Raw genomic sequence first — 23431 nt, forward strand, 5'->3', positions numbered from 1 at the left:
TTTGCCTCAAACTTGCAGTTCCTTTCTCAGCTTCGCAGAATGCTGAGATCACAGGTGAGTACCGTGCGCCTATCTGCTTTTCTTGTGTTAATTAGCTCTTATATTAATTGGGCTTTTAGATCCAGGCAAAGAGCACACAAAGGAGGACTAAAGGGGGAAACAGAGGTGATCGCTGTCCCCTACATTATCTTTAAAGGACACATACTTTTATTACATAAAATGCTATTTTTCCCATTTTGCTTTAAACTCGTTTAGAAAGGGAAGGAGAGACACAGAGACACACACACAGAGAGAGAGAGAGAGAGAGAGAGAGAGAGAGAGAGAGAGAAAGAGAGAGAGAGAGAGAAACACATGATCTCAGATTGTCCATAGACTGATAGCAGTTGAAAGTAAGGGACACCATTCTGTCTAGTTTTCTACCTTCTGTCTATACCTGCCAACACTATTCTCTTCTTCAGTGGCTACTTTGTAAGGCAGGGAAGGAAAGGATGGGCTGACTGGGGCTGGCATTTTTGATCTCTAGTTTTCAAGGCTGATTATTTTCTAGCTAGGTCTTATGTTTTGGAAAATGTGGCACATATTTATTTTATACATTTCTAGTTTTGTATACGTTTGAAACTTTCAGAAAGGGTAAAAAGTAATCATTTGCCTTTGGAAGCCAGAGGAATAATATCATACTATATCAGTGTTGAGAATTGTTTACAGTAGTTTCTTTTTTTGGGTTGTGCGGGGGGTTGAACCCAGGACCTTGTACATCCTAGGCAAGTGCTGTACCCCTGAACCACATCCCCAGCCCTTGTTTAGTTTTTAATATTAACTGAAAGCTTTTGCTTTCATTCTTTTCTCTGACCTACTGTATTTCATATAGAATTACATCTTTAAACTCCTTGATGAATTGCTAATGTGGCAAATTTTAGGTGCTTGGCTGAACTGCATTGACAAATGTGCCTTCTAGAAAATAACAGGTTAATGTTTTGTACAAATGAGGAAGAAATACTCACTCCAATACATGAGATAATTTGTTTTAAAAGAATGTATTACATATAATCAACACTAGCTTCTGCTTATAATTATTTGAGGTTTCAAATGCTAAGTAAAAATTATTTAAAGACAGCCTGAAAATTACTCAAAGCAGATTAAGCCCTGATTCATAAGAGATTACAGGGATCCCAATTTGAAACAAATTTTTTAAAATTATTCTTTTCCCAAGCCTTTAGCTTCACTAGTCACGGATCCCCTTTTCTTTAATAGCTTAATGTCCCTGTCTCTGACCAAGTAAGTAGTCCTGCAAGATGTAGATACATGAACATTGTGTTTCCTAAAAGCTATTAAAGACAATTACCAGACAATTTAGGTACCGCTGCATAAAGCAACTTCTTTCCAATTTGCTAGATTCGAGATGATTCAGAGTTTGAAACTGTATTAGCGAACTCTGGAAAAATACCTCAAAGCCTGGGTTTAGAGGTATTGCTTTATAAAATGTTTTTGTAAAGTTCATGGTAACTGTAAGGTAAACTTATTATAAAAGTAACAAAAAAGGATGGTTACTTTATGAACTGTGAGCTACTTAATTTATGGCTTAAGGTTCTGGGGCTTTGACTGTAGCAAATAACCTGGCTTAATCAAATCAGCTAACTTACCGGTGTCATCATCAAAATCAGCCAGGACTGATTCAATGCCATCCTCACTGCTTGCCGACTGCTCCTGAAGCCTTTGAGGCAAGCTGGCAAGTCGCCCACTAAGGAATATTGGCTTCAAGGGCATTTTGTAGATCTTGGCCAATAACTAAAAGTAAGAAGAAAAAAAAAAACCCAATACTGCAGTTATATATTGGAAAAAGCTTTGCTCTGGGTGTTAGAGGACAATAAAACTACGCACTGGTTCAGGGAACCAGGGAAACCAGAAAAGCTCCCAACGTATGAAAGTTTTAGTTAGTCATTTGTGACTTGGGTTTATAAGGTAGCTTACAAGAGACAGACATCCCACAGAGCAGATGAAACAGCACTCAATGGTGACAAAGAGGTAGTGGACACTTTTTCAGGGTCTTAGTTTCATGAATTTCATAAACTTTCTAAATCCTACCAAAGGGAACCATGGAAATATCAAGAATTTTTGCCTATGGGGAATCCTGAGAAAAGAGTAAGGTGAATGGATTGTCAGCTCTGGCTCTGGCCTCGCCTTCCCAGACCCAACCTCTAAGGAAACAGGCACAAGAGTAACTGGAGAAATGGGCAGGCAAGATGGGAAGACACAAAGGACTCAGAGGCAGCGTGGCAAATGTTCCTTATTCCCCTCCCAATGCCCCAAAGCCTCCACCCCAAGATTCCTTATAGCTTTATGGAATAGAACAATGCATGCCATGCCCACATTGTTGCAGAAACCGGGGAAATGGCTGAGAGCAAGACAGGTGAAATTCCTGTCCCTGTGGGTCTTATAAACCACATTCCTTTCACAAAAATGAAATTTATTTCTTTCTCTTTTTTTGAGACAGGGTCTCACTATGTAGTTGAGATTGACCTGGAACTCACTGTGTAGCCCAGGCTGGTCTTGAACTCACAGCAATCCTCCTGCCTCAGCCTCCCGAGGACTGGGATTACAGGCATGCGCCACCATGCCCGGCACAAAAATGAAATTTATTTCTTTCTCTTTTTTTGAGACAGGGTCTCACTATGTAGTTGAGATTGACCTGGAACTCACTGTGTAGCCCAGGCTGGTCTTGAACTCACAGCAATCCTCCTGCCTCAGCCTCCCGAGGACTGGGATTACAGGCATGCGCCACCATGCCCGGCACAAAAATGAAATTTCTGACAAAAGCTCTAGGAAAAACTAAACAGGTATACAAGAAAGCATGACGGCGGTAAATGGGGAATGTGGGCAGGGAGTTGGTAGGTCCTGTAGCCCTGGTCTCTCTGAGGAGGACACATTTCTAGTATAGCCTAGAAGACACGGCATGACATCTGGGGATCTGGGGACAGGGACTCCAGGTGATGGGCACAGCAATGGTCCTGACAGTGAGGAGCGTGGGGCAGGAAGTTGGTGTGGCTGGAGCCCTTGAGTGAGAGGGAAAACTCTGAGGGTGGAAGGGTGTCAGGGGGCCTGGTGGAGGCAGCCAGAGGAAGCAGTCAGGGCCGTCTGTCCTTCCTAAAGTCATGGGACTCAACGTCACCACAGACACTGAGCTAGACAGAGGCCAGAAGAGGCCTGAGACACAGCCCAAGAAGATAACAAAGACTTCTGAGAAAGACCGTTACTGACCCCAAGCGGAGGGAGCACTGTCTTGCTTGTTCAGTAGTTGAGACAGATAAGAACAAAGCAAATCCAAAACTTTGTCCTGAAGGTTGTTCGCATGTTTGTACTGGGGATCGAACTCGGATCCTTGTGCTTGCGAGGCAGGCATCGGCACCACTGAGCTAAATCCCCGGCCCTCTTCACTAGATCTTAATTGGACATGTCCCCTTCCATGGAGTCCCACTCTATTTTCTAGTACTAGCAGGAAGCCTTACCATGACCCCATGACCCTGCCCCCAGCAAGCTCAGGCAAAGACAAAGATCATGGTAATTCATATTCTGAGTGGAATGAGAATTCTCAGAGCTCTGTGGGCCTAGTCATGTGTCCTAGTCTATTATCGTTGATTTTCTTTATGGAGAATATACATCAAATCTAAGTGCGAATCTCCTCAGAAACAGCAGAAAATGACTCTCCTGGGCTTCAGCAGGAGGCACCTGCTCATGTTCCATGAATGTCCTCTGAGGTAGGTTGGGGGCTTGCAGTTGAGTGTGGGTCTCTCCCTGTACCTGTGAACAGCGTCTGAGGTAATCCAGGGCGGGCAGGCACAGGTCTGTGGACGCGGCTCCTGGTGCTGGGACACAATCTCCGATCTCTTTACAGTCCACCTCCCCTAGGGCAGTGAGGGAGACAGAGACAGGCAAAATCACCCGGGCTTTTCCCTGACAACAGCAGACCTGCTCATCCACCTACCCAGTTCACTCAACATTTGCCAAAACACAAAGGAAAAAAGAAGAAAAATGAGGTCAAATACCCAACCCCGAGAAAAGTCCGCTCAGTCACCCTCCTCCCCACGACATTTGTTCCATGTTCTGCCACAACCCCTTCACTGAGTGGATCACATGATTTTGCACATGGGCACAAGGCAGTCACTTCTCTGGGGCCTGGTGTTGGACGGTGTGTGGCTTCTAAGGTGTTGGTGACAGAGGATGATCTTGGGGATGAGCCTGGTGCTGGGCTGAGGTGAAGCACCCAGCCCCCTCTCTTTGGAAAAATATTTTTTATGCTTTCAGTGTGCAACACTAGATGAAGATGGTAAATGAGGGGACTCTAGGAAGAGTCTAAACATCCGGGGCTTGGGGACGGAGGCTGAATGGACTTACATGAATTCTATTTTTCTACGTATGTGAAGATGTAACATCAGGGGAAGGGCCTCTAGATTTTCTTTACAGGTACAAATAATTAAGATGTAATTTTTCTTCTCATGCAACCAATCTATTTCCATTCTTCTAATACAATCATTCCATAGCACTAATTGTTTCTGTCTATAACTGTAGCAACTAGCACCCTCCCCGATGGGTGAACAGACATAATTACTGGGCATTAGCTAAAACTCCGAAGCAATGAGACATGTTTCTCCTTTTAAAAAGTAGACACATCCTACAATTTAGATTATAAAAAAGATTTTGCCTTACCTACAGGGGAAATGGTAAATACTGAAGGCTTTGCAAGCCATACTGTCTCACAGCTTCTCAATCCTGTTGCTGTAGCCCAAAGACAGCCATAGACAAATGAGCATGGCTTTGTTCCAATAAAACTTTATACAAATCATCAGTGGATCAGATTGGGCTGTGAGCCCTAGTTTGCCAGCTCCTGATTTACAATAACATACCTTACAATATAAAATTGGAGACCAGGTCAAATTCATGTTGAAATTAAATTCATTTCCTATCTTGTTGATTATATTAGATGTTCCAAAATCTGTGTGCATGTGCATGTGTGTGTGTGTGGGGCATCCAGATCTATGAGTCTATGGGAATGGCACTCATTGGAGCTGTGTAAACACAGAGAGCATGGGATATGGATAATTCCCTTGTCTAGTGTAACGACACTGTATATGCTACCTGCCTATTACGTAGTAGCCATCTGGGGTATCAATCAACTGTTACAGTATAAACATTGTTACAACTGTTCTATTTCATTGTCAGTTAGTATTAATCTCTTACTCTGCCTAATTTATAAACTTTATGATATAAATTACTAAGGCTTGAGAGAAGACAGTCTTAATTTCTTTCTCAGGAGCTGGGACACCAAACTTGGGCTGCTAACTGTGCAACACTGAGAAGAGTAACTGTCTACATAAGGAAATAATAATTTATAATTAAACATGATTGCCTTTACGCAGGAAATATTTTAAGATTTAAAAATTCATGGTAACATATAGATTGAAAGAAAATACACTATATTACAAGACATTCATGGACACAGTGAAAAACACCAACTTGGGACAAAGGCAGGCTGCTTTCACAGTAAGCTCTCTGGCCCCGGGCATTCGATTCAGCACCGTTCGCTCATGACTCTGGATGATTGCTTGCTCCAGGTGTTTGGGAAGCCCCGTCTCTCCATCCTAGAGAGGCTCTCCAGTGCTTATGAGGCATGCAAAGAGGAGCCCACTTACCCAGACCTTTGACAAACTTCATAAGGCACATGACGTAACTGGTGGCTGCATTAGCAAAGACCTGGATGTTGTCGGTATTGAGAAAAGCTTCAAAAACATCGAACACGGGAGCTTGGCCTTTTCCTGGGGACGAAGATTGCAGAGTTTTAAGAAAGAGAGGTTTCTACTTTTCAGGTTCTTTATATACTCAGCACCAACCACAGGCGAAATGCCCAGGCCTTTAGAGTGGCCGTGGGGCTGTCCTGCTTTGCTTTGCCTGCAAAGCACGACAGGAAGGCTACAAAGAAAGCTGTGTTACCTGCATGCGCTGAAGTGCCAGTTCTCTGTGCATTTGACATGCGCTGATAAAAATACACAGGTGGGGAAAAAAGCTGGGTGGAGAGGCAAGGACAGAGCGGGAGGAATGCAAGGCTGCAGTGATGTGTAGTGTACAGGTCGGGGAGCACACGCCTCTGGAAATGCTCCTGCACAGAAAACTGTGGCTGGCAGATCCCCAGGCAGGGGAAGGCCTGTGTAGCCCACCCGAGATCGCATATAGGAGTGCATTCATTCCTGTGCGGAGAAAGTTCACAAAGAAGGCCTGGCACTGCCAGCCTCAGCAAAGCTCGCTGCAAGGTGACCCTCGTTTGGCATCCACACTTAGCAAGTGGATCTGTAAGCCTAGAATATTTGTGCAAACCGAATGTCAGATGCTGGATAGCTGCCTTCCTGTGCCTGGACTTCTGCTGTGTGACAGTGGAGACCTGGCTGTGTCCTCACCACCTGCCATAGTAAATCCTAGCCATGAGCTGTGTAATACACTGGTGCCATGTAACATTAGCCTAACTGCATTCTGAGCCCGTGAGTCCTAGAGAGTTTCTGAATGTAGAGGTGACCTTGGGGACCCCTGACACAGTGACCCTGGCCACTCGGCCTGCCCAGCCAATCTCCCCAGTTGTTAAGACTTTCCCGTGTTATCATACCTTTCTGCTGATTAGCATATGGGTATAGGTTGAGAATCCCTCATCCTAAATACTGGGGACAAGATGTTTTTTAGACTTCAGGTTTTTTTTTTTTTAAAGACTTCTGGGATATTTGCATACTTTAGTGACTGAGCATCCCTTGTCTGAAAATCTGAAACCTGAAATGGTCTGAAACATTCCAAGTGTTTTGGATTTGGGGGCATTTCAGATTTCTGATTTTCTGATGCTCATTGTTTATTTTTGGCTTTTGGAAGGAACGCTACACTGCAACGCACAGTGATCCAACAGGAACCTCAGCCTTCTGCCCACCTGTCAGCAAGTGTGAGGCTTGGTGAAGGTCAGGGCTCCTGGGACACGGACTCCAGGTCCTTGCTACATGTTACTTCCTGCTTATGGCTGGAATGGCTGAACGCCGGCCTGCCCTCTTGTTCAGTTTCTTGTGATAACCTGACACATGGCATGAAGCACGAAGAGTTGCTGAAGCCGCTTACCCATGGAGTAGTCCCCCACGAGGTACTCCTTCACCTCGGCCTTGTCCCCGCTGTGCACGGTCTCCAGGGCACTGAACAGGGGCCTCCAGCCCGACTGGATCTGTGTGGAACACACTTCCACCAGCTCCCCGATGGACGTCACCACCTACGGCAGAGAGGTAGCCCTCAACAGAAGCAGGGGGCGTATCTGGGAAGGGGGATGCACTGCTCTGGGCTCATTTCAAAGAAAGAGAAAAACCAGAACGTAGATAGGCTCGTTCCGAAACCTTCACAATAAGCAGCTAGACCGCATGAATCTGCATGTCACTAGCAACTAATGTTGCCCAGCACATTTTCACCCCCTCATTAGTCACTCTGTAAACAGTTTACTGCTTTTTAAATCGGGTATCTTGTCCTTATTGTCTTTTTATTATAGGGCTGTTGTACATGCATTATAGATTGAAGTCCTTCCTAACATTTACAATTTAGAAATATTTTTGGGGGCTTGTCTTTTTGCTTTTATCTTTTAATGATATCTTTTTTGGGGGGGGACACAGTCTTGCTATTTAGTGCAGGTTGTCCTTAAACTCACTACGTATCCCAGGCTGGCTTCAAACTCTAAGCAATCGTCCTGCCTCAGCTTTCCACATGCCAGGATTACAGGTGTGCGCCACCACATTTGGCAATGGTATCCTTTAAAGAAGAAAATTTTACCATTTTGGTAAAGTCTAAGTCAATTTTTCTTTTCATGGGTCATGTTGCTAGTATTTCTAAGAAATCTTTGCCTAATTCAAGTTCTCAATGACTGTCTTCTATTGTTTCTTCTCGAAACAGGAGCAGTTTTTGCTCTTTTATGAAGTCATGACCCATTTTTGAGTTACTTCTGTACACTGGAGATGATACGATTTCATATAGAGACCCCCGGAAGAGGCCAGATGGTAATTTTAAATTCTGGAGAGTTTTTAAAAGTCTCTACTATGAATCACCATCGGAAACAGGTTGCTAGTGCCCTTGGGGAGGGTGGCGCTTGGGTTCAGTTCTAATTCTGCTTTGGCCTGAGAGGACACCAGGTTTTCCAGTTGCACTGAGCTTTATCTCTTGTCCCTGTGCCCTCAAGAACGTGACACCACAACCCCTGCTTTGCCTGATGACAAATTCCCTCATGGTAAAACCAGCTGCAGGCTCGGCTGCCCTCTCCGGCTTCTCAGGGCCACTTAGTTTTGAGCATGTTGGCATTTTGTACTTCTCTGCTAACGTCGTCCACGTATTTACAAGGAATATCACATTGCATGGTTTCTCTAACAGGACAGACCTGAAGTATAAGTAATTTAATGAACAAAATGAAAGAGCCATGTTAAGAAAGATGGAGGTGGACTTTGTAGAGCAGGAACAGGATCAGGGAAAGGGAAGTAAAATGATCAAGATGTGATGTGTGTCTGTGTCAAACCCCCAAGCTGAGTGTAATCACTATCTATCACAAACATATACAAATAAAACTTTAAAACATTTTACATTTCCGAGACAGGTCCATCTGTGTTCCTGGCCCACTACTGTGTTTAGCCAGGAAGTCTCCAGCTGGTTTCTTTATGATTGGCCACTAGCAGAAAGGATAGTGGTGGTTAAGAGGGGACAGACAGACCACTCTAGCCAGACTGTCCAGGTCCAAATCCCAGCTCTACCATTGCTGCGCAGGTGTCCTTGGCTAAACTGCTCAACCTATCTTTGTCACCAACACTTCCCAAGATTACGGGGAGCTCCAAGGACACATGGCTCAGAGGACCACGACCACCCCTGCATGCTCTGGAAGCTGCCTCTGGCACTGACACCTCGCAGTGCCAGTGTCGCACTGACCTGGTCTTGGACATCTTCATCACATAGCTCCAGCTGCATGATATGCTCGAAGGGTCGGAAGAGTGCTTCGTTAAAGTGAAAATGAGGCGGCTCGTTCCAGTCAGTGAGAACCTCTGTCAGGATGTCGTGGATGAAGGACACAGCCTTCCGAGACACGTGTCTTTCCTTGTGGCAGGCAGCCTGCACAGGAGAAGAGAGGGCGGGATCTAAGGAATATAGATGAACTACTAAATCGCATTTGACCATATTCAACCAGCTGATCAGATACAGCTCCAATTTCGCTTTAATGAAAAGCACATTTCTGATCATTTTTTCCCTGCAGTCAGCATGAGCATTTCCCTGGGTGGCACAGATGCTGTAGAACATGCTCACTATAAAGATACCAGAAGCCAGTCTGGGATTGCTCACAGCCCCATCCCTAGCTGCACCCCAAGCATATGAAGATCAGGGGAGTCGTTTGTCCCTTGGTGAGGTGGGCCAATTGCAATGAGTGCTCTAACTAGCTCGTCCTCTTCATACCTGTGCCCTTGAGTGGTCATCTCCCATACTGAACCTTAGCTCAGGAATGAGATAGTAGCAAACATTAAGTTGAGAATTAAAAAGTAGTTGTAATGTACTATTCGCCCTCTTGCTGTTCTTAGAAAATTTAAGAATGCCATGTGAGAGAGCAGGGATGGTCTGCTGCATGCTAGTCTACATGAGACCCCGGGTACAGAGATCTGGCTTTCTAGTTAAGGCCATGGTGAACCAGCTGGTGGCAGTCTTTACACCAGACAAGCTGGTGCAAAAGTAAGGCCAGCTGAGGTCCAGGAGGCTGGCCCAGACCAGAGCCACCAGATGAGCCTTCCTCAGATTTCTCACCCACACAAGCAGGAGCTAAATAAATGGGTGTTAGAAGCCCCTAGGCTTTGGGGTGTTTTATTGTAGTGTAATATAACCAATGCATTCCTTCCCTAGATTAACATTTTCTACTCTTTCACCCGATTACAATATTCTCAAGTTAGTGAATTAAATTCCCCAAATCTTTTATTGCATATCTTTATCAAGTGGTGCTAAAGGGCTCTTAAGAATAGTTGTCACCCTAAAACAGGGCAGCATTTTTTTTTCTGTCAACATACAGTCGGCCAGTCATCATGTATTGAGATAGTCAGATGGGCAACTGACCCAAAATTTATCCCACAAAGTGCTCTCCTTTGGAGAGTGAAAGAGCTTTAGCATTAATCCTGTTAGGTAAACCAAAGCATATGGTTCCCCTACTGAAGAACATTGCTTGGAGTAATTATTAGAAAAGAGGAACCAAAGACATTGGTATATTTTCGTACAAAAGGGAAGATATGAGAAGCCCTCTATTTGTCGCTTAGCTCCAAACTCAGGTTGATAGTAGGTCCTTGCCAGTTTTGCAAGGTACCTTACCGAGTGGTATAACTATAAAGGCAGAGTCACAGTGTTAGCGTTTATAGCTAGATGTCCCTGTAAAGCTTCACGTGCTCATAGGTAGGGCTCTGGGGAGGTGAACTGCATCATGGCGCTGTGCTATTCAGCGGTGGATAGCCCACTGACGAATTACAGCTAAATGTGATGTTGGAAGGTGAAGCTGATTGGAGAAGTGGTCGCTAGGGGCGTGGCCTGATAGGGTCCATCTCCCTCTTCATCCCTTGATCACTCTCTGCTTTCTGCCACCATGCCATGAGCTTTTTCTCTTCTGCCATGCTGCCTTGTCTTGGAGTCAGCCAAATACAGACTGGAACCCCTACAAACTGTGAGCTAAAATAAACCCTTCCCCTTTACAGGTGTGGGTGCCAGAAAGTCACTAAACCACATGGTGAGACTAGGACAGCTCTACACTCTGGGATGGTTCTCCAGGTGCCTTGAAGTTTAACCAGAGAACAGTGATTTTGTGACCAGGCAGTGGGAAGGATCTTACTGCCCCACAGCCATGGCACAGTCTGCACACCAACCGCAGCCCCTGCCCGGCTCAGCAGCAGGTCCTCTCTCAGCCAGGGCACCAGCTCTTTCCACCTTGGGCCTCACCTCCACCAGGTGTGGGGCGACCAGGCTCCAGCAGCGCATCACATGCAGCAGGGGCCGGGCTTTGCTCCGCACGATCCTCAGCATGGCGTCCCCCAGGCGGAACAGGTGCAGGGCACTTTTTCGGTCCTGGGTGGATTTAACTTCTCCTGTAGGAAGGCAGGACCATAAAATCAGAAAGCTCAGACACAGAGCGGCTGATAGTCCAGGTACCATCCTCAGACCTGCAGGATTATTCAGTGTGGGCGGCAGCAGGGAGCAGGGAGGAGACCCTTGAGCTCTCTCTTGTTCGCCACCATATCCTCTGTCTCTGGTGTGAGACAGGTGTGGCAATAATTGCTGAGAAGGAATGGAGGAATGGTTAAGTAGGAGTGCTGGGGGATTCAAGTCTTGGCACCACTTTTTAGTAGCGTCGTCAGGATGGGCCAAAGACGTCCCTCGCTAACCCTCAGGGATCTCAGCATAGGGCCTGCCACATGTCAGTGTATGCTTCCGGCTGTCATCATTGCTGTTGTTACTATCATTTGTCACCATCGTTGCTGACTTTGCCAACCTGCAATGCACCTGTACAGCCCCCACTAAGCAGCTCAGTCCCTTTTGTTCCTCAGTGACTGCTGCTGACCTGCTCTGTCCTGCTCAGTACGATCTTTGCCTACCCCAATGTCTTGCTACTTTGTCAGTGCCACCTTACTCTTCCCCCTGCCCTCTTGCTCATGTCCTATTACCTCTCCCCTATGTCCTACAGAAACCCATCTTTATGTGGCTCTTCTGACATGGGCTGCTTTCAAATTAGTCATGTCATGTCCAATAGACTTCAAAATAACAGGAAGAGTAACCACGGACATTTACTGGACATTGTGCTGGTTCTACACCTTCATCACTTTAATTTTTAAAGCAATCTCAAGAAGTAAATAGAATTATTGTGATTATATAGAGTGCTGAATGCTTGAAAGGTGAACTGACTTGTCCCAACTTGTACAGAAACTAAGTGTGAAGGCAGCACCTTAACTCCCACCTAATGGGTTCCAAAGCTCCTTCCTCACCCCTCATCCTGACTCTGCTCACTGCTTCTCTGTAAGCCTACAGCCTTCAGTTTTTCTCTAAAGCAGAAGACTTTGAAGGTTACCCCTGGGCTCAAAGATGCTCTGGAAAGTCTGATGAGCCTAGGAGGTTGGCTTCATATAGCTAAGGTTTGAAAGTGGGGAGTCACAGGGTTAGGGTTTTCTATGTATCAGAGCAGCGTACTTCCTGTGATCTACTGGAAATTAGTCACTGATGCAAGTTTGTTGAGCAAAATGAGAAAACAAAAGTAGTGGGAAAAGGACTGCGGTTCGCCAATCAGAATCTTCAGTAAGCATCAAAGGGCCAAATAGCATTTGCAAACTCAGATTCCTAAGATAGGAGGGATGTCATTGGTTGTACAATCCAACCAAAGTGCATCCCAGCACCTGGTACTGTCCGAGCAGCGTGGCAACCTCGGCAATTTGGCACAGCTCAATTCTTTCTTCCACAGAGGTGGTCTTCAGGGTGGCCTTTCCACCTGGCCTCATCCATGGCCACTGTGATACTGGCCATCATCAGCCCTGAGAGCAGTTTCTAAACCCAGGATAAAGCTTCTGTTAAGCTTTGCATTTTCCTCTCCTGCTCTCCCTTCTGGAGTCAGTGGTTGCTTTGGTGAGTGGGCGGAAGTGAGGGATGGGTTTGAGGCATGGAGAAACCTGCCCACTCTGGGATGCTGTCTGGACCCTAAAAAGTAGCCACTAGTTTCTCCATCACAAGCACAAACCTGAGTAGAACAACCCAGCCCCACGTCCGGGGCAATACCTACAGTGCTGGCGTCTCCAGTCATCCCGCCTCTACCACTGTGCCTCAAACCAAAAGACAACGCTGCCCTTGCACTTTACTAGTATGACTACATGAGAAAGGAGCACAGACTCAAGAGAGACTTTGCTGTCTCCTGCTCACTTCCCTGCACAGTTCCTCCCAAGAAATAATTACCTGGCATTGCTAGAGAGTAATCAACTGTATCTGTAACAGAATGGAAAAGTTGGGACTGTGATGCTTTCTTCAGTTGGTAAAGGAAGCCTCCCAAAGCCATGAGGTTCAGCTTGTCTGTAGCATCTTCAAAGAGTCTGGGTGTAAACAGAGAGCTGTTATTTGGAAACAATTCAGCAGGGTCTTTATGGCAGAATGATTATGGTAATTTTGTTGATATAATTAATAACAATGCTGTGTAAACACTGTAGACAAATGCATGGTGTTATTATATCTGTTATCACTGTGTACAAGTCCACACTAACTGTAGGATTTTGATCCAAGGGCACAAGGCATATTTCAGTTTCCTCATGGTGTGCCTCAGCTGTGGCAGGTACTCCTAGAGTGTGGCAAGAAGGTGAGAGACAGCAAAGCAACAGTCCCAGAAATGGAGTAACTAGGAATAGAATCCTCAGACTTCACTGCAATTTCACAGGCTATACATATATTTTTAAACCCAGAGTGTTTACTTAATCAAGAGGCTTTTGCCTTCCTGTAATCTATGAGACTGATTCTAGAAGCTTGGTGCTGAAGATTCAAAAGCACTTAAGAGGGCTGGGGAAGTAGCTCAGTGGTGCTGCTGCCTGCCTTGCAAGCACAAGGTCCTGAGTTCGATCCCTTGGTACTGGAAAAAAAAAAATGTAAGAATGAAAGCACTTAAGACCAGATCCTCTAAGCCCCAAGGGTGGGGACTGGCCTCACACACCTAAAGCCCTGGATGTTATGGGTGCTCAAGCATCTACTGGAAGAATGAATATTCCCTGGGCTGGGAATGTAGCTTAGTAATAAATCAAGTGTGTAGCATGCCCAAGGCTCTGGGATTAACCCCCAGCAGTGAAAAAACAACGGGCCTTGTTACAGGTTCATTTTGTTTTTTCACTCCTCTGGCACAAGCCATTTCTAACAGAAGGACCCGAGAAGGAGTGGGGATCATAGTCACAGGGGATTATAACACAGGGTCACCAACACGAGGAGCGCCAAGATCAAATACTAGTTTCACGTGGGAAACCAGACTGAGGTGAGCCAGCCTATTGCTCTCGGTCATCCCCCAGCCAGGCCTGTGGTGAACCCACAAGGTTTTAAGGGAGAGCTTCTCTAACAGAAACTTAATCTTGAGCCTTTTTGAGAATGCAAAATGAGACACACCAAGGTCTAAGATGGGAAGGAATTCAAACACTTATAAGTTCTTAAAACCAATACATTTTTATTGCTATTTTTTATAACTCCAACTTTGATGCTATTTGGCTTCTAAGTCTTATTCATAGTCTATTATTCTAGAGTGGAATACTCCACCTAAAACCTGCAGGTCACTTCCCAGCTTCCAAAACATTTTCAGGGCCAACTTGGTGGATGAGCAGGAAAAAGGGACCATTGCACAGGTGATCACATGTGCATACTCATGAGTTAGTGCAGAAACTGAGTCTCAGGACACTCTTGTCTGTAGACATGACCTTGTAGCCGGTCAGTGTCGAAGCCAGAGGGTGAAGTCAGCACTGTCTGAGCCCCACTCTGCCTACTTCCTCCCTGTCCTTTGTACACACTGCACCGTGCCAATGCTGGGAAGCCTGGGGCATAAGGACCCCAGGAAGTTGGGTAAGGTTTCACCATGTGTGACTACTGGTGAAAATACTTTCAGCAGCCAAAAGTCTCACCAAACAGTGGGGTGGTTGCTGATTTCCCCTTACCTTGATGTGGTTGTTTGGACCTCAATAAATTACATATATCCCTGGGTGCTGGATTTTGTAAATAGAATCATAATAATAGTGGACATTCAGTATTTGCAAATCTCTGCTCTGGAAACTAAATGTATTCACTGAATTAATACACAACTACCTTGTGAGAGAGTTAGCTAAAAAATAACGACCCTATTTTACCAACAAGGAAAACAGAGTTCAGAAAGGGAAAGTTGTCTGAGATGGCAATGTAGAGCTTTTACGTGCAAGCAGCTCGTCCAAGACGTGGGCTCTAGAAGATGGTTCATCCTAAGGGTGGGGCATGGTGGTAGGGAGAATTATGCTTGAAAAAGATCAAAAGACATTGAAATGACTAACAAATCATGTCACTGGGCTGACCCTGAGGCCAGGCAGAGGGTGTGGGTGCTACCAAGAGGCAGTGGATGCCCCTTCTGAGAATCCTCGGGGACATGGCGGTGTGGGGCACGGACCTGTCGGCCTGGGTGGACAGGCTCAGCACCACCTTGGCGGCACTGCTCCCACTCATGAGGCTGCTGCCGCGGAAGTCGGAGGACCGGCCCCGGCTGCCTTCCCGGACGAGCTCTTGGATGGACAGAGGCTGGACTACAGGGGCTGTGCTCAGGGAAGGCCCCTGCTCCACGGGGGGCTCCTGGGATGAGCCCTCGCACTCCAGGTCCCCAAGGATCCCAGAAGCCCCAGGTGCCTTCTGGGGCTGGCTGATGGCCAGAGGCGGCTGCGAGGCTCCGTCACTGAAGTGGGTGTGCTCCAAGGTGCCCACGTACTCACACACCCTGGAAAGAGTCAGACAAGCAACCTTTAGCACTGCGGCTCAGCCTGGCCAGCTCCATCCGTCCCCCTGTGAGACACAAAGGCACTTCAACTAGCTCTGTAATTCACCCTGCCTTTTCCCTTTCTTATAGCCCTTCCATCCTTCCATCTCTTTACTGTGTGTGTGTGTGTGTGTGTGTGTGTGTGTGCACTCATGCCACACAGCCTTGCCTTGGCTAGGAATTCTTCAGATTCACCTATCACACTACGGGAGAAAGATGGACACAGGAGTCCAGTTCACCCAGCTCCATCCTGCTTGACTTACTGGTGTATCTGGACCCTGGCTGTTTGAGCCAGTTTCCCCAAAGGGCCTTCCTTCCCTCTAGATAGTACTCTGATTAGGAGCCAGAAGAGTTGCCTTCCTATGGAATCCTACAAGAAGCGTGCACATGATGCCACAATGTGGTTCTGCCCAGCCAGGCCCTGCCTGGTCCTGACAGCTCCATATCCCTTGAGCTAGGGTGGGGTCAGGGGGTTGGAGTGGTCCAGAGAAGAGTCACAATGTTTGGTGCAACTTCTAACTTCCAAAGTAGCTGTTCCCAATGGAACCTGGAACTAGGATGTTTCATAAGAGGTCTGTCATTGTCCCAGAAAAATCAGTTCCTGGTAAGGCATCCTGGATAATCCTCCTGGATGTTCAATAATCAGGGAGTCTCCTAATGGTATCCACATTGCTCTGGGCCATCTGAGCAGCCAGTCCCCAGCCTCCATATTGAAATCTACTTCACTCCAGGCCGATTCATCCTGGTCCTTTCATATGCTCCTCTCAAGCTGGTTGGTTTTACAATCCTTGAGTATTCCACAGCTCTCTTTGAAACTCAACAAACAGTCATGGTTGTATTTGCTTTGGTGATGTCAAAGGGAACCTAGATCTCGCCGTTGTTCCTGATGTTCCTCCACCACAGCCAGTCTGTCTGAGGGGTGCACTTGATGTGGGGCCTTGGGCCTGTGCTGGGGGGCAGGGTAAGCCACAGCCTGCTATGTGAATGGTGCTCCTTCCCTTATACCCCAATGCCAGGGCTCATGGAGATATGCTTTTTGCCTTAGTTACAGGAAGCCTTGGACTCAAAGACTATTGCTCTGTTTGCAGCTCATGGGCCTTGTGTACTGTGTAACTGGGTATTTCTTTTCACTTCGATGCTACAAAGCTTAGAGACAAATATTTGGCTGGTCTTTGCCATGAGTATATCATTTTGTTATTTGTCTAGTTAAAGTAGCAACTTTAACTAGGTATGTTATGTAACCAGGAATGCTATCCTAAATCATTCTTTAAGTACAGGGAACACTGATAAAACATATAGTAATGTTATATTGCTGATACATGACCCATTTTTAGATTTGCACAGTATTCACTTATGCAGTTTTCTTCCATCTGCTGTGTAAGAAACTTGTCTTGTGTCATCTGTCTCTTGAGACAATATCAACAGATAAATCAAAATTCCTCAAGTCCAGTTGTGTTGCTCTGTTGTCCAGACCATATTCAGGCTGCCTCCATTCCCTCCCTCCCTCCTCTCCTTCTCTCTCTCTCTCTCTCTCTCTCTTCCCCCTCCCTCTCTCTCTCTCTCTCTCTCTCTCTCTCTCTCTCTCTCTCTCTCAGTGGATTCAAGCTCTGGGAAGCTCAGCACCTCGGAAAGCACTGGCCAACCCTCAGTCTACCCTCTCCACCACCCCGGGCTCCCCAGGCAGGGTTGGTGCCACTGGGGGTGGGGATCCCGTCATGCACCTGAACACGTGTGGCCAGCAGTCCGGGTTGTGGCTTCCCATCTCCAGGCCTACGCTGAGGATGGCATCCATGCACAAGACGTGGGCCGTGTGCAGCCATACCCCCTGCACCTTCCCCATCTGCTCCAGTTTCTGCTCCACTTTTAGTTTCACTGTGTCAGAAAGACATTAATTAAAACAACAGTCTGAGTAAGGGAGACAGAAAGGGAGAGAGACAGGATGAGAATGATGGAATGTGTTATCATGCAAGGGCAAGAGAAGAACAACAGACTTCGTTGGCAGCAAGCGCCTCTCTGCTCGGTCCCCACGGTTCATCATGCAAACCACCCATCAAGCAGGCCACGCACAGGAGTGGCCCCAGCTCTGCGGCTCTGAAGTAGGATGGATCCCAAGCTGGCATGTGCGGCTCCTCCCAGCCTACCTGTGGGCGCTAGGTCAGGTACCGCGGTGTGAACAGGTTTCACATACCAACTCCACCCCCACGTGCTCTATGTGGTGATGGAGAGGAGCTCCTGGCAGTCTCTGCATTCTCTCCGAGATGGCTTACGTTATGCTTTTATGACGATGGCCACCCCTCAAATTCTGTGTGTAGCCCTGCAGCACCGGATGTCATCTCTATCGCTGAAAACGGCATCATTTTCTCCCACCCCCGAGTTTACTTTTAATTTGGGGAGCTCCAAATAATAGTTTCTAAAAATCATTATGGCTGATAACTAATGAGAAAGGATGCAGATGTTGCCTTAGGATGGCAATTATGCAACATGTGAGGCAAGGCCGAATGACACAGTGTCCTGCTTGGATAAAGGTTTCAAATCACTGGATCTCATGGGGCAACGGAGTCACAGCTCGTAACCGAGAAAGACAGTGAGCTAACTTCAAAGGACTCCGAATCACACTTCTGTTGTAAAAGACAAAGTGATTTTTGGCAAACCAGACTTTGTCTCATGAATGTATACTAGCTCTACATATTTGTTTACAATTATAATATTTTACTTTTGGTCTTATGCGTGTGGTTTCACTGCTGCCACTATTGCTGCTTTTTGTGGTGCTGGGAATTAAACCCAGGGCCTTGTGCATGCTACGCAAGTGCTCTACCACTGAGCTATACCCTCATCCCCAAGTCTTGTGGGGATTTGAAAGACCAATAAATGTAAGAATTTTAGTGTAGCTCATGTTGTACAATACTTCAGTAAAATTGTGTTTTCCTATTTTTGGTAATCACTGGGGATCTGGAAGAGCTGCTCTGCTTTCACAAGGATCTTGAAATATTGTTCAAGCTTGAGGAACACTGACCTAAATTGTTTTTCTTAGCTAAATGTGCGCAGCTCTTTCTGTGATCACTGTTTCACTCATCTGGTAGTTGGTATTAGCATAATTTGGACCAAGTTTGCATTTCTCCCCTCGCTACCTGTCTCTCATCTTCCACTATTATGGGGAAGGCCATTCTCTTGCTCCATCTAGGTGATCACTGGCTTCACAGACTTTCAGCAAGTTAAAAATCAACACTTTCTGTGTGGGGCAGGATGGCTCGTGCCTGCAATCCCAGCAAGGAGGCAGGGGCGAAGGCAGGAGAACTGAGTTCAGTGCCAGAGCTACACGTCAAGTTCAAGGCTGGCGTGGACTACATAGTGAGACCCATCTCAAAAACAAGACGAGAACAAACAAGCAAGCAAGCAAACCAACCCTTTCCTGAGTCCACAAAGCTCAGGGTTCTTTGGCAAAAGTAAAGCTTTCTTGAGCCCCTTCTCTCAATTCCCTCCTGACTTTCCCCTTCTGAAAATTGGCCTTTCTGCCTTCCCCGCTATACACTGTGCACCCATGAGATGCAAGAGCCAGATGACTCAGCTGGGTGGGCCACAGACCCCAGTCATCAGCCAATCGCACTCTGCTCATCACCAGGGCCCCAGGGACCGACTATGAGCGTGTCCCTCACCCCAAGCCTACCCCAGCTTGTGGCTCAGTGGGACTCACGGTTAGTGGCACACACTGACTGCGGGTCACACGCGGAAGGGGATGAGTGTTGCCTGGCAGGTGTGCACACACCACGTCCTAGGCCCCACGGCTGTTACCTTGTGCTATGGTGTCGCTGGGTTCTTGCACTTCCCTTTCCTCTTTCTCTTCCTGGACGCAGGAGGCAGCTGCCATCTGAGCAAGGGCTGAGGCGCAGTTAGCAGCAACCCCTTTAGAGGAAACAGACTTAACTGAGCAGATTCTCCAGCCCTTCACCTAGCAGAACCCCTTCCGAAAGACTCACTTCCCGGGGAGTCCTGCGGGGACCCCTCGCCAGTACCTAGTGCACAGCTCAGCCTGGCAGCTTTCCGCAGCCCGTCGAGGCTCATGCAGATGGCGTCTCGCTCCTTCTGGTTCTGCTCTTTGATGCCCTCAGCCCCCAGGATGAAAGCCAGCCCTTTGGAGCTCCCTGCCATGCGGCCAGTCAGCGGGGTGGACAGAGTGTCGATCAGGTTCTTCCAGCAGCCGACCAGAATGTAGCGGGCAAAGGCCACACCTAGGAAACAAGGGCGAATGGTCACTTTCCAGAGACAGGAACCACCTCGCCAAGGGTGGCCTCGGGTTCTCCGGCTGTCAAATCAGCAACACTGAATTGCACGTAATTCTATGGCAGGAAATGTTATTTAAGGGACTGGTGGGTCATGTCTCACTTTGTGCTTATGAATAATGATGCTCCACCATCATCAGCTGGAGGAGGCTAGATAACCTCCAGCAGTTACTGTTAGAATGGAGACAAAGACTTCATCCTTTTTAGTCACTGCATAGTAATACAATTGCTGGTAACACACGCCATGAAGAAAACCTTCATAAACCCAAGACCCAAGTCCTTACCCGCCACCGTGGAGTCATCAATTCTCCTGTTCTGGGTAAAAGGAGACTCTGTAGAAGCCGAGGCCATCAACTGGCCACCAATTGCACTGCTCTCTAAGCCATCAATATCTGTCAAGGAAAAAGAAGAAGGGTTTTCCTGAACACAACACTCCAGTCTCACATAGGGCTACCATGACGTTCATTTTTCTTCAGTAAGCATCCAGTGTATCTATTATGTATCGAATGTTTTATTCAGTCAGTCCATTTTCCTTTCATTGTCAAAGCATTGTTGTTATGCCACTGTATATTTTGTATTTGACCAAAAAAAGCTAAACTCTGCCATTGCTATTGTTAGGAAATCTATTCATTTAAGACAATTTTGACCTTTGGATTTTTAAAAATTTACAACCCATGGAATTATTTCCAAATTTTATACGGGCAGGTTACCCTAAAATGAATCTTCCTTTGAGGGTTTTCTCATTAGAATTTAAAAAAAAGAACAGACTTCTTTAGTCAGAAAATCATTTACTCTAATGGCCGAGTACAGTGATAACACATTCATAAGAATACCTTACAATTTTCAAATTGTTTTCATCTAACATTTTTATTTCATTTGATTGTCTCAACAACTCAAAGTAGGTAGACAGGGTTGGTATTACTTTTCCCATTTTACATGAGAAAGAAACAATATTTAAAGAAGGTAAATCACTTTAGACCATATGGCTGGCAAAGAAGGGAATCAGACCAACGTCCCTGTCTTCCCACTCCCAGTCAGGCTTCTCTCTGTGACACCATGCACCTGCTCACTATAGCTTCTGAACTGCCTTGTTTCCATAGCTACCCTAAAGCAAGCCCTCCTGGACAGAATTAGCTCAACAAACCACCCCCTAACATCATGGCAAAAAGGAACTGGTGGCCTGGGGATGAAAATGCTGGGCTTCTATCCTGGTTCCTATTTCTGCAGCCTTGGACCTGGGACAGATACTCTATTCTCGGGGTGCCCACATCCTTGGTATAAAGGAAGAAACCATTAGAGCAGTGGTAATGGGGCTGAAACGTGTGTACTTGGACCCACTATAGGTGAATGCAACCCAGGGAGGAAATGAAGGATAAATTACTCTGCCTTTGGGAATTTAGCCTCCCCTCAATAGGATAAGACTTCTTTGTATGGTGTTTACCAACTGGTTCATTTTATCTTTGATTCTTACAAAAACTTTAAGAATCCTGGAGACTTCTGAGTAGCACATTGAAAGATCAAAAGGGGGAGAAATCTATATGGTTGCAAAAATGGGAATGGGCCAGTTTCTCTGAAATTAATTTGACTTTTGGTCAAATGGTTTACTGGCATTTGCCAGGAATTGTCATTATTCTAAGGTATGTGCTAGATAAAGGAGTGATGAATTTAAGTAATTAAAAATGTAAAATGTAAGGACCGAGTTCAATCCCAGATTAAAAAAAAAAAAAGTGTGTAAGCACTACAGTTCCATGATACTGTAACACACTTTTCATGGCACCAGGGGTGGCCAGAGTTAGTAGAGCCTTTGTGACCAGATTATTGCCACGGCTTCTCCTAGTACATAATGAAAAGACCTGACAGCAGTTTCTAAACCATAGGTTAACTGCTGCTCCAACTTGCTTGTCACATCATATCTGGAATTTGCTGCCAAGATTCATAAGACCTTATTGTATCCACATCTTCTGAAAAGAATTATTTTTCTACCATTAACTTAGACTTAAATAACTTTCCCATGGACACAGTAATGGAGCTTACTGTCCCATTCTAAAAGAGATGGCTGATTAGCAATGGTGCTGATGAGTGTGAATAGTCTGTTACTCATTTTGCATCACAGAATGGCCTCTTTCATTAAGCTTCAGGTAAGGACTTTGGTTGGCAAAAACTCCGGCATTTAAAAATTAATGTAAAGCTGGTATGTTGAAGATCTAAATTCCATGGCACTAATAAGCTCTGGACAGCAGCAGCCATTCCCAGGAGAGGATTTTGCAAAAACAGTTGGACACCAAGTATTACTTATACATAAATGGATTAAACTTCTCTCACATATATGAATTATTTTTCAAGTGGTTGTAAATGCTAATATGATTAGCAAACTATAACTTGGCACCTTTCCAGTGATCCTGATCCCCAAGACTTGGGACCCAGCCTTGTTCCCCCACTTCCAACCTTGTTCTGGAAGCAAGACTCGAAGTATCAGATAAAGATCAGGACTCTGCCCCATGGGGGCAGACCTCACTGCATGCCTTGGCTGGATCTTCAGTAGTCCTCCCCCAATTCCATCTGTCAATAGTCAACTCTCACCTTTGCAAGAGTCCCCAGAACCCAACACAGGCACATGACAGTCCTGTCCATCCCAGACTTGCTTCTGCCCGGTGCAGAGCTACAAGCTGTGAGAGGACATGGGACAGGGGCAGGGCAGGAAACGTTTGGTGCCGGGCCTTGTCCTCCATATTCCGTTAACCACGAGAGGACAATCCAGATGAGAAACCAGCCTGGAAACTCAGAGCCAATGCAGAACGAGCCCGAAGATCTAACTTAATAAGGCTTCTGATGACTAAACAAAACTTTTGAGCATTTCTGGACCTTTGACGGACATCTTGGCTAAGCCATGAAAAAAACAAGAAAATCTGCCCCCCACCCTAGCCAACACCAAAGCTGCTCCACACTACTGCACACAGCTCTCTACTCTCATGGGAAATTTCTTTTCCTTCCTGCCTTTCTTTTCTTTTTTCTTTTTTGAGATAGGTCCTTTAAGTAGTCCAAGCTGGCCTTGAACTCACTGAGTAGCCTTGGCTGGCCCTGAACTTGAGTTCAGCCTCCGCAGTGCCTGATTTCATGTGAAATTTCTGACAGTTAAACAGATTAAAAGGTCCGAACACTGACACCGAAGATGCTGGGCAGGTGAGTATTTGGCACCACTTGTAATTCTGGTACACAGGGGAAGAGAAGGGAAGAGCTCTGACATGGACAGGAAATGGAAATGAGCTCGAATTTAAAATCAGTCATTTCACATTACTGGTCAAATCCAAGGAGCACTGAACAATCAACACTTCTATTAGTCTGAGAGAGCTTCTAGATATTACTCTGGGCTTTGCACCCAGGAAGCACTACATATCCACAGAAGTGAGGCCTAAGTCCTGACACCGACAGACAGGTCAAAGTTAGTGCTTGTCTAGTAGGACAGTGAGCCTCACAAGCTCCCCACAGAAGGAGAACAGAAAACTGGTGAGCTGCACCCTGGAGCTGTTCCCAGCACCCAGACAGGCTTTGCAGGTACTGTTTCAAAGTCCGTGTAAAACACCACTGCATCTGAAGGAGGCCT

General features: G+C 46.2%; 1 protein-coding gene across 1 annotated transcript in view; it reads right to left on the minus strand.

Annotated features, from left to right (window-relative positions):
* Nucleotides 1-23431, minus strand: part of Arfgef3 (ARFGEF family member 3) — a 138514-nt gene that overhangs the window by 16371 nt on the left and 98712 nt on the right. The window contains exons 16-27 of the mRNA XM_033763159.1: nucleotides 20115-20222; nucleotides 19564-19779; nucleotides 19343-19453; nucleotides 17275-17425; nucleotides 15194-15514; nucleotides 12994-13127; nucleotides 10999-11144; nucleotides 8968-9147; nucleotides 7138-7282; nucleotides 5685-5807; nucleotides 3796-3899; nucleotides 1641-1785 (exon numbers count right to left, since the gene is read on the minus strand). Coding sequence (XP_033619050.1) covers nucleotides 1641-1785; nucleotides 3796-3899; nucleotides 5685-5807; nucleotides 7138-7282; nucleotides 8968-9147; nucleotides 10999-11144; nucleotides 12994-13127; nucleotides 15194-15514; nucleotides 17275-17425; nucleotides 19343-19453; nucleotides 19564-19779; nucleotides 20115-20222 — 1884 coding nt within the window. The remainder of the gene's footprint in view (nucleotides 1-1640; nucleotides 1786-3795; nucleotides 3900-5684; nucleotides 5808-7137; nucleotides 7283-8967; nucleotides 9148-10998; nucleotides 11145-12993; nucleotides 13128-15193; nucleotides 15515-17274; nucleotides 17426-19342; nucleotides 19454-19563; nucleotides 19780-20114; nucleotides 20223-23431) is intronic.

Source organism: Fukomys damarensis, unplaced genomic scaffold, assembly GCF_012274545.1.
Source record: "Fukomys damarensis isolate Sample0158 unplaced genomic scaffold, DMR_v1.0_HiC HiC_scaffold_14, whole genome shotgun sequence".
Classification (NCBI taxonomy): domain Eukaryota; kingdom Metazoa; phylum Chordata; class Mammalia; order Rodentia; family Bathyergidae; genus Fukomys; species Fukomys damarensis.